Source organism: Lissotriton vulgaris, chromosome 3_1 (genome assembly GCF_964263255.1).
Source record: "Lissotriton vulgaris chromosome 3_1, aLisVul1.2, whole genome shotgun sequence".
In the NCBI taxonomy this organism is placed as follows: domain Eukaryota; kingdom Metazoa; phylum Chordata; class Amphibia; order Caudata; family Salamandridae; genus Lissotriton; species Lissotriton vulgaris.
Window position 1 is genome coordinate 391737810 of NC_141689.1, and position 13001 is coordinate 391750810.

General features: G+C 45.8%; 1 protein-coding gene across 2 annotated transcripts in view; it reads left to right on the plus strand.

Annotated features, from left to right (window-relative positions):
* Positions 1-13001, plus strand: part of PARP8 (poly(ADP-ribose) polymerase family member 8) — a 670996-nt gene that overhangs the window by 243511 nt on the left and 414484 nt on the right. For both annotated transcript variants that reach the window (XM_086960612.1, XM_086960613.1), the window contains one exon: positions 4311-4348. In XM_086960612.1, coding sequence (XP_086816738.1) covers positions 4311-4348 — 38 coding nt within the window. The remainder of the gene's footprint in view (positions 1-4310; positions 4349-13001) is intronic.

The following is a 13001-nucleotide window of genomic DNA, read 5'->3' on the forward strand; positions in this document are numbered from 1 at the left end:
TTACATGCCCTGGGAACACATGGTGTACGGTACTAAGGACTTACTAGTAAATCAAATATGCCAACCATGGAGAAACCAATTACTATTACATTTTAGGGAGACAGTATCTGCACTTTACCACTGATCAGCAGTGGTAAAGTGCCCAGAGTACTAAAGCAAACAAAAAGAAGGTCAGAAAAACAATCGAGGAAGTAAAAAGTTTTGAGGAGAACCCTGCAAAAAAGGACCAAGTCCAAAAGACTGTCTTACATGCTAGGTAAAATGCATTGCATATTCTCTAGCTTATCTAAGTATCTGTTGGAGGGGCAGGAAAATGATAGGTAAGCAAAAGACACACAATTGATGGACGGAATGCAGAACAAATCAAAACATTCACCCCCAGTCAAGAGATCTGGGAGCTATGCCTAACTGTAGTGAAAAACTGAATTAGCAATATTTCAGTACCAGGCATGTAAAACACAACAGTTCATGTTCTACCTTTTAAATACACTGAACCCTGCCTTTGGGACTATCTTTGGCATACCTTAGGGGTGCCTTAGATGTAATATAAGGGAAAGTTTGTGCATTGCAAATGGGTGAATTTGCCCGGTCGAAATGGCAGTTTAAACTCCACTCACAGACACTGCAGTGGGAGGTCTGAGACATGTTTACAGGGCTACACATGTGGGTAGCATGATCAGTGCTTCAGACCCACTAGTAGCATTTGATTTACATGCCCTGGGAACACATGGTGTACGGTACTAAGGACTTACTAGTAAATCAAATATGCCAACCATGGAGAAACCAATTACTATTACATTTTAGGGAGACAGTATCTGCACTTTACCACTGATCAGCAGTGGTAAAGTGCCCAGAGTACTAAAGCAAACAAAAAGAAGGTCAGAAAAACAATCGAGGAAGTAAAAAGTTTTGAGGAGAACCCTGCAAAAAAGGACCAAGTCCAAAAGACTGTCTTACATGCTAGGTAAACTGCATTGCATATTCTCTAGCTTATCTAAGTATCTGTTGGAGGGGCAGGAAAATGATAGGTAAGCAAAAGACACACAATTGATGGACGGAATGCAGAACAAATCAAAACATTCACCCCCAGTCAAGAGATCTGGGTTAAATCCATCATTCTTTTGCTCACCATGCCACCCCAGTTTAGTCCTGGCCATATGCAAATCAGTCTTGACCCTGGGACTCGTGGGAACAGTCCAGCCCGAACTGCCAAGCCAGGTCCTCCCTGGACTGGAAATAAGCATCATATGACCGATTTCAATGATAGGTAGCCACATTGCATATTTGGTAGAGATGTCCTAAGCTCTGTCTCAATAGGATAGAGGTTACCAAAGCTCTCCAAGAGGTGCTACTCTTCCCTCTTTGCTTTGACCCAGGAGTGTATATGTTAGGTCTGACATTAGACAACTGGGAACACATTGCAAAGACAGAATAGTATATGGTTTTCCAATATTTGGGGACGGCCAAGCTTGCAATTATATTTCAGTTGATGAACCCAGAACCTCCCTCAGGGTCGTAGTGGTTTCGCAGGCGGTGGTCTGTGTTGGTCACAGAGAAGCTTGTCAATGGCCTGGAGAGGACACACATTTCTTTTAGAGGACGGTAAAGACTGCTATTGATATAGTTTTCGTAATGTACTCCTGCAGTAGAGTATTTTCACCTAGAGGGGTGGGCAGTTGGAGATCTCCAAGGGCACGCTTTTGGGGTATACAGGAATGCACTTACTGGCTCTAACATTGCTATCGGAAGAAACAGACAACCCTTGGGAAAAGGGTTGAGTTGGAGAGAGGCAGGAATAGGGTCTTTCTTAACAGTAGGTGTAACTGACATTTACTCCTATGTATGTAAATCCGCTCTTAATCCCTCTATGTTGAAATAAGTAAAAAGATATGCTTGGGTAAGAAGGATTGCATCCACATTGTCCTGCTCAATGACTATCGTGATGTCTGTTGTATGCTTTAATAGGGAGTGTGTGTTGGGAAATTGCGTTGCTTTTGTGGCATTTACAGGTAAATTAGTACCTGAGAGATTGCATATGTTGCTAGTGAGGCTTCACTTCAAACCCTTCCGATATTGACTTTTGAAGCTTTAGTTATGGAGTTTTTTAGAGGTAATACAACATCTATAGCAAGACAATAATTAAAGTCAGGAGCAAAAAGCAAAATATATCATTGCATCCAGGCTAGGGTCATAAGACCATACAATGAAGTGGTTCTGAGAACACAGCACTCAGACCTCCATTACAGAATCGCTGACTGAAGAGGGATGGGGGATACATTTGGGTAAGAAGGTGTGATTGCAATGGAGATCATATGTCTTCGAGGCGTGAGGTGAGGGGTAGTGTGTCTTCAAAGATGTCCATAGAGTTGTTGCAATAGATGAGGTCATTCCTCCAGTCCTAAAGAGTTCAAGAGCAGCCCCTCGCCCAATGTATTGCAGTTCTTCTTTTCATCATGAGAAAGGCTAAAGCAGTAAATCTGCGAGAATGTTTGGTATTGTTCTCACGTAACCAAGTAGTGCCTGCAGAGGGGATGAGGGAGCGATACGGAGAACATCTCTGTGATTAATTTAAATATTGCTTCATACACTGAGTTGGAGAACATTTCTGGACAATCCCACGCTAGGTGATCGTAGTCTGCAACGGGATTACTGCACCACAGACATTTAAGGGCCATGTGTATGAACCCATTTTCCCATTGACACAGAATGGCTGAAACCCTTTGATACATCTTGCCCACAGAATCTTCCACAAGTCTCCATGCTTTTAAATGGCAGAGGGTGTAGTGTATTTTGCCATTTAATTGATTCAAGGTGGATGCATTCCAGTGCTTAACTTAATGGCTGTGCACATGCCCATGGTGAATTGGGTGTTAGAATCTGTTGCATGATCTGATGAGCATTCTGGTGGGATGAGTCTTAAAGTCATCAGAGTTGTCACTGATAGAGCAGGATTTTGGTTTGAAATACATTGGCTTGCCATGATGTGATTGTCTGAATAAGTGGGATTTTTAGATTTGAGACTGATTGATGTGGATTGAGTTGTGCTGTTTCAGTTGCATGGGCAGCAGTGTGTAGTGGTCAATGGTGGGCATTGAAAATAATAAAGGATGAGGGTGTTGTTGTTTGAATGGGTCGGAAGTGAGAGGTGTTGTCTATGTTATCAGTGTGAATACCACTTCCATGGCTTTGGTTGCTTCATTTTTGGACCGTAGTGCATTCATGGGAAGTGGCAGGCGAGTGCACAGATCCATTTATTTAAGGCTGTTCTTGGAGGGTGCATGGCCATTAATTATGCATGACAGTAAGGTAGCATTTTTTCTTGTTCAGAAGAACGAGGATTTGCATACTTTATTAGAGGACATTGAGGATGTGTGGTGAGGCGGTAAAGGCTTTGTCTGGAGGACTTATATTGTATCTATTCTGTTTGGTATGTCTCTGTGTCCTGTCCACTCAGCGGCATAACGAAAGTTGAGGGGGTCCTCCTGTAAAGTACCTGGAGGGTCCCCTCCAGAGCTCTCAGGCCTTGTTACTGTGCTGCAGGGGCCCCTGGAGCTCGCCCCCTCAGGGGCCTTTGTTACACCGCACAGTGGATGGAGCGTAGATGAGCAGAGATGCAGAATATGTTGTGCTTGTTTCAGGAGGTCGCATTTGGGCTGTGAGTAAGATTATAAGGTGTGGATGAGTACGGATTGAGAATGGTTTGTTAGTGTGGTGTTTGTATGACTGCATGGCGTGCCACAGGTTAATCAATGGCCAAATGTGCAAAACAAATCTGGATACCCGTATAGCAGGATTAATGTATTTTGGATTCAACTTTATTGTGAAATTTAATGAACTGGGTGATATATAATGAAGATTCTTCACTTTTTCTCATGAATGGAATTCATTTGGTTAAAATTGCTTAGCTTTCATATTTTTCTTTGTTAATTCTGTGCATAAAAATATGATTTATTAAGAGCTTTCATACTATTTAGCACATTGATTAAACTTACATGTTTGTAGATAGTTGTGCTGGAAACAAAATATTGTCTTTTAGGAGAAAACTTATGTGGCGTACTTGTCTGGCTGCTGAAACGTGGACGATAACGAGGTCATGTGAAGTTTTTTCAAGAAATTCATGCTAGGAACTAATTAATAGGTTGCAATATTATTAATGCCAACTGGCATACCTCATTTTTTAAATATTAGAATGACATATTAGTCACATTTATTACATGCACAACTGAATGCTTTTTGGTGTTGTTTGGATATAATTTGACTAATCACAATCATACATGATCCTCACACTGTTTCTTTTTTTATATTTTCAGTGTTGCCTATTCTGTGCATGTCTCGGAGGATTACCCAGGTATTGTGAGCATTTAATGGAATTATTTTATTACTTTATAAGTCCATTTTACCCTCTATGGCAGCTTGCTGTGAACTTAAGAACTATCACATTTTTATTCAGCCTTTAATTTTGTTGTTTAAGAATGTATACTTAAAATCAAAACGGATGGATTCATATTTTTGGGTTTCACCTCGTTCAACGACATCATTCTTGTTTAGGTAACACCTACTGTATTACAATGTAAGTTATGACCTGATGTTTAAAATGTGCAATATAAATGGATAATGAAATCCCAAGTATGCAGTGTAGTTGTGCACGCGTCCAGGCAGATCTACACGCCACTGTGACCCCCACTGGTGAAGTGTGGTAGAGGAGAATTGAGTCAGTTCATTTTAGGTGGCATGGCCATTAGAGGGAAGCCCGGATGCGCCTATCTCCTGTTTTCTTGTCAGAAAGTAGAAGAGAATTCACAAACTTCAAGTTAAAAAAAAAAATCGACACATTTTGAGGCAAGAAAACCAACTGAAAATGTTACCACCTTATGGGTGCCGTGCACCAAGTATAGAGCCCTTAACCCGACATTCAAAACCCAGAGTCATTCACAGCAGGTCCCAGGCATGCAAGTGTGCTCGGTGTGTTGTCTAGCCCCTTGATGTTAGCACCTCCATCTACTCACCAGTTTCCTCAAAACAAAATCAATGATTGTAAATGTACTACCCATATGACAGAAGTGTTAGATGTGGGTGGTGTATGTCAAAGGGAGAGAGCCCATGGACTACAGTTAATGATTGTCCAGAAAGGAACTTTATCTTTAAAAAAGGAAAAATACATTTTATACACATGCACTATTAAATACTGCACATTCATTTACAAATATGTAAATAAAGTAGATGGCAATTCCATTGGTGAAATTCTGGATTTACATTGGACACCTAGTGAGACCGGTACCTTATAATCACAATATTCCGACTTAAATCTGATGTATAAGAGGGTGCCATTTTAAAGCAAGGAGGCGTATTGGCTTGGTCACCCCATCAGTATAAGGCAGTATGTGCCTTTGTCATGGTGACACCACATTAATAAAAGCAATTTTCATATGTTACGCTTTATATTCAAAAGAACTTAAATCAATAGCCATGATCAATCCCATTCATTATTGATATAAAAGCATTGGATTGTCATAAAAAACATTGCTAATAGAACTTAAAGTAAAGCATTGAAAATCAAAAAGTGACAAACGTCCTTCTTCGCACTCACCAGGTGGGATCAAATGCAGTCATAGGTCAGATCACTAGGGATCTCAATACTCCTAAACTGTAGAGCAAAAGCACCAGCTATGGAGGATTTTTAAAAATGTTAAGCCTTTCCGGGGGTCATCCTGTTAAGGCTCTTGGAGACTTATAGGCAAATTTCCGGCACATCTCCGGACATCTGAGAGACCTTCACTGGCTCCCCGTCAACAAAAGAATCACCTTCCGCCTCCTCACCCACGCACACAAAGCCCTACACGACCAAGGCCCGAGCTACCTCAACAGCTGCATCAACTTCTACGCTCCCAAACGCCACCTCCAATCAGCCAACCACGCCCTCGCCGCCGTCCCCCGCATCCGAAGAGCAACTACAGGAGGAAGGTCCTTCTCCTACCTGGCCGCCAAGACCTGGAACTCCCTCCCGGCCGACCTGCGCCTGACCCAAGACCACCTCTCCTTCAGGAAGAAGCTGAAGACCTGGCTGTTCGAGCAGTAGTGGCACCCCCCCTCCCCCAGCGCCTTGAGACCCTACGGGTATGTAGCGCGCTCTATAAGTGTCATTGATTGATTGATTGATTGAAATTTTGATAAACAACTTCTGGGTGGTGCTGCGCTCCATGCAGACCCCCACAACACTTTACATGTGCATTAATGGTGCCACTGTCCCTCTGTGGGGCACGCCGAGGTGGAGAATGTGTAGAAAACACAGTGTAATGGGGCGCTCCCAGGCTGGGAGCAGTGGACAGGCTGGTAGCAGTGGACATTCTCGTAGCTGAATTCCCGCTGAATTCCCGCTGCTCCTTTTTCAGTGCAGCCTCAGCCTTGGATCTTTGTATTTGCTGCTTGGGGTGCCCCAGTCCCACCTGGGGCAACTTGATGCTTAAATTCATGGTGGATGCCCAGCCCACTCCAGTGGATAGTGTGGGAACCATCCACTATTCTTTCTCCCACCTGCTTGGAGCATGGGTGGGAACCTGTAAAGAATGCTCCATCCTCCCTCACAGACATGTGCACCAGGAGGGTTGGAGGTGGTGCACAGCATTACTCCTAGGCCCGTGTGAGAAAGAGAGAGAGAGAGCGCGCTGGCTAAGTGGCACCTCAGTTTTTCTTCTCCGGTCCTTGGAAGTAGGTTCCACTAGGACAGTATGCATTGTATCGGGCCCAAGGGGATGCACTATACAGGAGCTGGTTTTACCAGATCCCTGCACCAGTCTTCTCTTTCCTTGACTCCTAATTCTCCCTTCCTGCTGGTTGGGGCACCTTGTGCAGCCGATCTACAACCAGTCAGCTGAGCCCAACACTTCACAGGTCCCAGAACTTCCTGGATGTCTTGCAGGGTGCCCAGGATGGCAGTGGAGTTCAGGTCTTCCCCCAACTGGTGCTCAGGGGGCATAAAAGGGCCAACATCACTGGCTCCGGGCAGACCCTTTTGGGGCCTGTGTTCGACCTCTTTGTCACAGGTTCTAATCCCGGCAGGTCCACTCAGCCTTTGACCCATCTGAGGTTGATAAAATAAGTACCATTGAGTTGGGTAACAATATACATCTGTTATTCAGCGCCTTGAGACCCTTGGGTGATACGTGCGCTTTTACAAATACACATGTTATGTTATGTTTCATCACCATCCAGGTACAGGGAGTTGCTCTCTCTATCTCACTTGTGCAGGGGATTATACGTGTGGGTGGAAAGCTCTAAATGCCAGGCACGCCAGCCAATCCTTGGATTCCTCTACCACATGCCAACCCTATTGCAAAGCATTCTGTGGGTGGAAAGCTCTAAATGCCAGGCACGCCAGCCAATCCTTGGATTCCTCCACCACATGCCAACCCTATTGCAAAGCATTCTGGCACAATCCATTATGGCAGAACCTTTCTTCTACTGGAGGAGCTCCTGTGCTCACCCAGTAGTGTGACTGTGATAAAGGGCAAACCCTCCCTTGTAATCACTCCAAACATGTTCTGGGGCCAGCTCGCACTGCTTGTGAAACAAGTTGCCTGGAGAGACAAAGGAAGGGAGGCAAGCCTGGTGCCATGTTCATATGCTTATGATAGGGTAGGCCTCTTTGAAGTGTAACAAGTCCTTTAGTACAGCCCACAGGACATCCTGCCAGTGGAAGGCCAGCATCTCCTTACAACCAGGTGCTTTGTCTGGGAGCAATCCACATCTCACCACTGGAGGCCTCCAGCTGCCAGAATACAGTTTAATACTTACAAGCTTTAGACAAGTAACATGTCAAAAGTAACTGTTGATTAATAGTTAGAAAAAAATGGATTTTACTATTAAACTGAATTTTGAATAACTGTTAAAATAAACGAGTCCTTGAAATATTTGTCTGTTTGCTACTAAGCCAAATTTAGCATCTATTAAATATACCCTGCATGTTACCAAAACTGTTGTCTATCTCCTGCAGCCTGCACATGCATGTGCAAACGTGTAACCAGCCCAGTGCTTCTTACCTTAACTGAACGGCATTGGCCTTATCTTAAAAGGCAGACTCTGTGGTAAATACGTTCAGTGCCGCTGTCATATAATTACTGCGAGTGAGACTCCAGTTGTGGGATTCATCCACAGTAAAGGTCAAAAAGCCGGATGATCCAATTCAAATAATTCTGGCGCAATAATTTGGCAGAACACATTTGCAACAGTCTTACTCCTAATATAACATAAACAGTTGTTAAGGCTGGCAACACCTTCTCTGCTCCCATCCCGTTCACACGGTGAGCCTTTTGTGGATCTATTCTTACACCTATTTAATTCAAACTTGTACATGAAACAGCTAAGGATTGTGATGGGGAGGCAGTGATGGTAATAAGCCCATATGCAGAAGATGCCCTGCTATAGCTACTGTTTCAAGGTGGTTCTGACACTCTGAGCCAACCAGATTTTTCGTTTTTGTTTAGCTTTTACTGTGGGAGAGCCTCATAAGTTGGGACTCACCCACAGTGAACTCATGATGAAAGAGACTCCATGTGGATTTTACTGGTTTCCCCATAGCTTGACTAGGCCGCTGCGCTGCAGCTGGAGTAAGGGCACCAGGCTGTTTACATGCAGACACATGTGTACATGCGTGTGCACACATATACGGGCTGTGCAGGGGCGATTCCTGGCGTGTGCAGCCCAGGAGCAGCTACAAAGTGAATAGTGTGACAGGACTCATGCAGAATTGGGTGGTGACATGGAAAAGGCTTTATACAGTGGGAAGAAACATGCCAGGGAAAGTTAGTGTGTTTTACTGTTTTCACTTCATTATTCTCCTATGGGGATGTGGAGCCCATGTGCTAGTTTCACTTTCCTAGGGCCTACCAATTCCAAACACACACTAAAGTCCACTGTAACTGGTGTGAGAAGAAGTATTCTGCAGAGTCAAAAGTCATATTTGTACTGCTTTTGGGTCATTCAGAAATGTCATATTTCTCTGAGTCAGTCCATAACCAGGAAGGGGCTATCAGAGACCATGTGCAAGGAGACTCCTGGATGTCGCCATTTTGAACCAACCCAGAGGCCTGGGCAGGAAAGGGGGAGCAGGGGCAGTGAAGTGATGTGTTGCTGTTTGATAGGACAAACAGAGACTTCCTGCCAGACCCCTCCACAATTTTTAAAAAGTATTTTCACATGAAGAGAAGCTCTCTCTGGGGTGTGGTCTGCTGAGGCTGAGGGTGCTGGAGCCTGGCGCAATGGGTAGTTGGAAGGAGGAACCCCCTGACTGTCCCAGGATCCTGAACAGTGCCAGGAGAATAGATCAGGACCAGTGCGCAGAAGCAGAGGCCTCTGCGCTGGGTGAAGAGAGCCCAGGAGGAGAGCCAGGCGTAAGGCTGGCACAGGAAGCCAGGGAAGACAGCTCCCTGCTGAATCTCCCCTCTGTGTGACCAGGAGGGCGAAGAAAAGTGCTCCCAGTGGCTGGGGTGCGCCACCAGGATCAAGAAGAGGCCAAGATTCCGAAGATCAGACCCCTGGGGGCAGAGATAACGCCCCAAAAGGTAGGCGATCTTTAACCCCTGAAGGAATGACGCCTAAGCACGTGGGGCTCCTCCGCCGTTCCATGATGTGCCCCCGGGGTGGGTCAGGTCCTGTGGGCTGCCCCCAACAAGAAGAGAAAGCCGGGGAGTGCTGTTGCGCTCCCCGTGAACTGATCTCCAAAGTGGGTGTGCCAGGAGCCCCCCCTGGCCCCCCGAAACCCCGGGACAAAGGGGAGTGCCGTCGCACATCCCCCTCTCGTGAGAAGACTAAGCCGGGGAGCGCTGTTGCGCTCCCTGTGAAAATGACCCAAACGGGGTGCCAGGAGCCCAACCTGGCCTCTGTAGACTGTGGATGGAGGGGAGCGCTGTCATGCCCCCCCTCGAAGATGTTCAGGGGCCGAGGATCCCAACTCCAGGCCCGTGTGAGGAGGTGGAGTTGAGGAGCGCTGTTGCGCCCCCGCAAAGAGGTCTTTAGGGGCCTGGGATCCCATCTCCGGGCCCGAAGCAAAGCCTGCATGCGGGGTGCCAGGAGCCAACCCTTGCTCCCGCAGAAGAGCGCAGGTCGGGGAGCGCTGGCGCTCTCCCTGTGAAGGTGGCACAGAGGGACATGGGGCCCAATCCCTGGGTCCCAAAGAGATGGCGTAGACGGGGAAGTGCTGCCGCTCTCCCCCGGGGCTGGAGGAAGATGGGGGAATGCTGTCGCTCTCCCCCTAGGTCTGGACTGACCCGCAGGAAGCTCTGTGTCTGCCCGCCAGAGCGGGAAGACCAGAAGAGGAGTGCAGGCTCCCGTTGCAGCACACAAGGGTGTTGGCCGGGCGGGGAGCCGGCAGGAGCCACTGGGGATGAGCTCCCCAATTGGCTCTACATTTAGCATACAGCGAATTCCAACAGGAAGAGCCGGGGGGGGGGGGTCCCGAGCTGCCATCATGCCCGTCGGGGTCTGGGTGGGACAGGGCCCCCCACCACAGCCAAAAAGGAAGGAGTGGCCTGGGGTGGGCTCCCTGAGCCGAAACACTCACCTGGGGGTCTGGGTGGGACCGGACACTCCCACAAAGGAGCAACGGGGCCGGAGGCACACATTGCAGCTCTTCCCGACGCAGCAGGAGAGCGGCTGCTATAATATTCATGGAGCGCACGGAGAAGTGCCTAATAACTGCCTTGTTTCTGCTCGTGCTGGGACCAGAAGGATGTGGTCTCCACCAAGTGAATGTATGGTGCAGGGGAAGCTGCAGGAGCAATGCAGTCTCCCCCAGCACGAAGAGGAGTCCCTCCCTAAGTCTCATGGGGATTTGAAAAGAATAACCCCTCAAGGGCTCGGACAGCATTTTAACACCTCCTGGGCTGGCACATTTGTTCTACAGCGGGGGGTGTATTGAGAAGTGCACCAAGGGATGAAGGGCTGAGCTGGGGATGTCTGGAGAAGGGCATATCCTGGAGGTGAAGAGTTGTAATTGCACCTGTAGTGCATTTACTAATGGTATTTCTTTCAGAGGGACTGAATGTTACATGTGTAATGTGAATTATCTGTGTACGGTGACATAAGCAAAGTGGGGTTATATTGCCAGACATTCCTTCTAGGGTGTTCGGCTGTATATGTTTAATCCTGTGATTTCATCTGTGATGCCTTTAGGGGCTGCAATTGCAACGCATTCTAATGTGCAACAAATGTGATGAGTATTCTCATTCTAAAGTGATGCTTAAACATGCATTCTTGCTGCTGCGCTTAGGTGAAGAACCCAGACTGTTAGCCCTTAAGATGTAGAGGTGTATACTTCTTCATCAGTAGGAAATGCTGCACACAGTTGTGTGTCACCAGGGCAGGTGAACCTATTTTAAATGCTTGTTGAGGTAATGGGGTGGGTCGCCGCTGGGATGATGCCAGTGCTCAGGGCCCTCGTTCCAGGTTATGTTCAACTAACTGCATTTGGGGGCAAGATGATGTGCATACATGGGAGTGGTGGTACTAGAAGACACCTCCCTGTGCGAGGGGTGGAGATGTTATGCAATGCCATAAAGTAATTCCAACAGCTTATGTATATTTGTAAATTAGTGCATAGTATTGAGTAGTGTGTGTGTTTAATAAATGTACTCTTTTTTTTCATAAAGTAAAGTACGGACTGGACAGCCAGTTATTGAGTGTTATGGCTGCGCTCATGTAATGGTGATTACTAGCCCATACCACCTCCCTTGAGTAGGTCTCAGACTGCTCTGCAATGCTACCCTCGGAGAGTCAAAGCGATACCAAAGGGATGATGGACGGAGTGCTTGAACAAATCAAACACTCACCCTCAGTCAACTGATCTGGGTTTAATCCATCATCATTCTTCAGCTCACTCCACCAACCAGTTCAGACATGACCATATGCATATTAGTCTGACCCTGAGCCTCATGGTAACATTCCAGCCATGTCTTCCCTGAACCGGAAACAAGCATCCTGGGACCGGTTTCCCTCATCATCCCGCATCATCAGCCAGCTCTGCTTGAGTTTCTCATTCACTCACTCTTTAAAAGCATGATCTCATACATGCTTACTCATTCTACTCTACTTATCTCTGTGATTCATTCCTTTTATCTTTTTTTGTGTTGAAATGGTAAATTAGCATTTACTAAATATAATACAATAGAGACAATATACAGAAATATGTAATACAATAACGTGAATTACATTGGCATTAATGTATAAATAATTAAATCTGTGAATTTCTGAAGGGCAGAGATATTATCTGACTAGAATACAAGTGATACATTAAAACGATGCAAGAAGGAGAAAAGAATACAAGTTTGAAAAAAACAATAAGCAATTTGATAGAAAAACTCTGATGACAGATGATAAGATAGAGAGGAAGTTTAAAGCCAAAAGATCAAGAACGTGATAGAAGGTGAGGTATAAAATAGCAATCAGTTATATGGGAGAAAAAAAAAATATATAGGAAATGTGAGTAGAAAGAAAAGCTGAAATATTAAAGGACAAATGGCAATAAAATAATTAAGTAAAAAGAATACAACATATAGTGTACAAAGCTATATAGGGGGAAGCAGCCAAAGGTAAGAGAAAGAAGGCAGAAGAAATGAGAAGAGAGCGGATTTAGTACATGTGTTTAGTGTTAGTATGGAAATCTGTAGCAATAAAGGTGAGAAGAGAGAAAAGATATCCATCACATTATTAGAACATTGGAATAATGGGAGTTCCATTGAAGACAATGGAATGTTGCGGGCTTCTAATGGCCAGCAGAAGCCCGAAGCTCCAATATTCCAATGTTGTCGTTCCCAGCTATTGCTGTGAAGAAATGCCTCACAGAGCCAAAAGGGATTCCAATCCCCACCAGCTGTTTGAGGCCTTTGTTCTATTTGCTAGAACATCCTGCCCTCTAGTGGCAGAATGTTCTAATAGCCTCATAGCTCTCTGTAGCTGTGCTATACAGCATTAAAGTCCTGCTCCCTTGTTAATGCTGGAGCGGGCCTTCA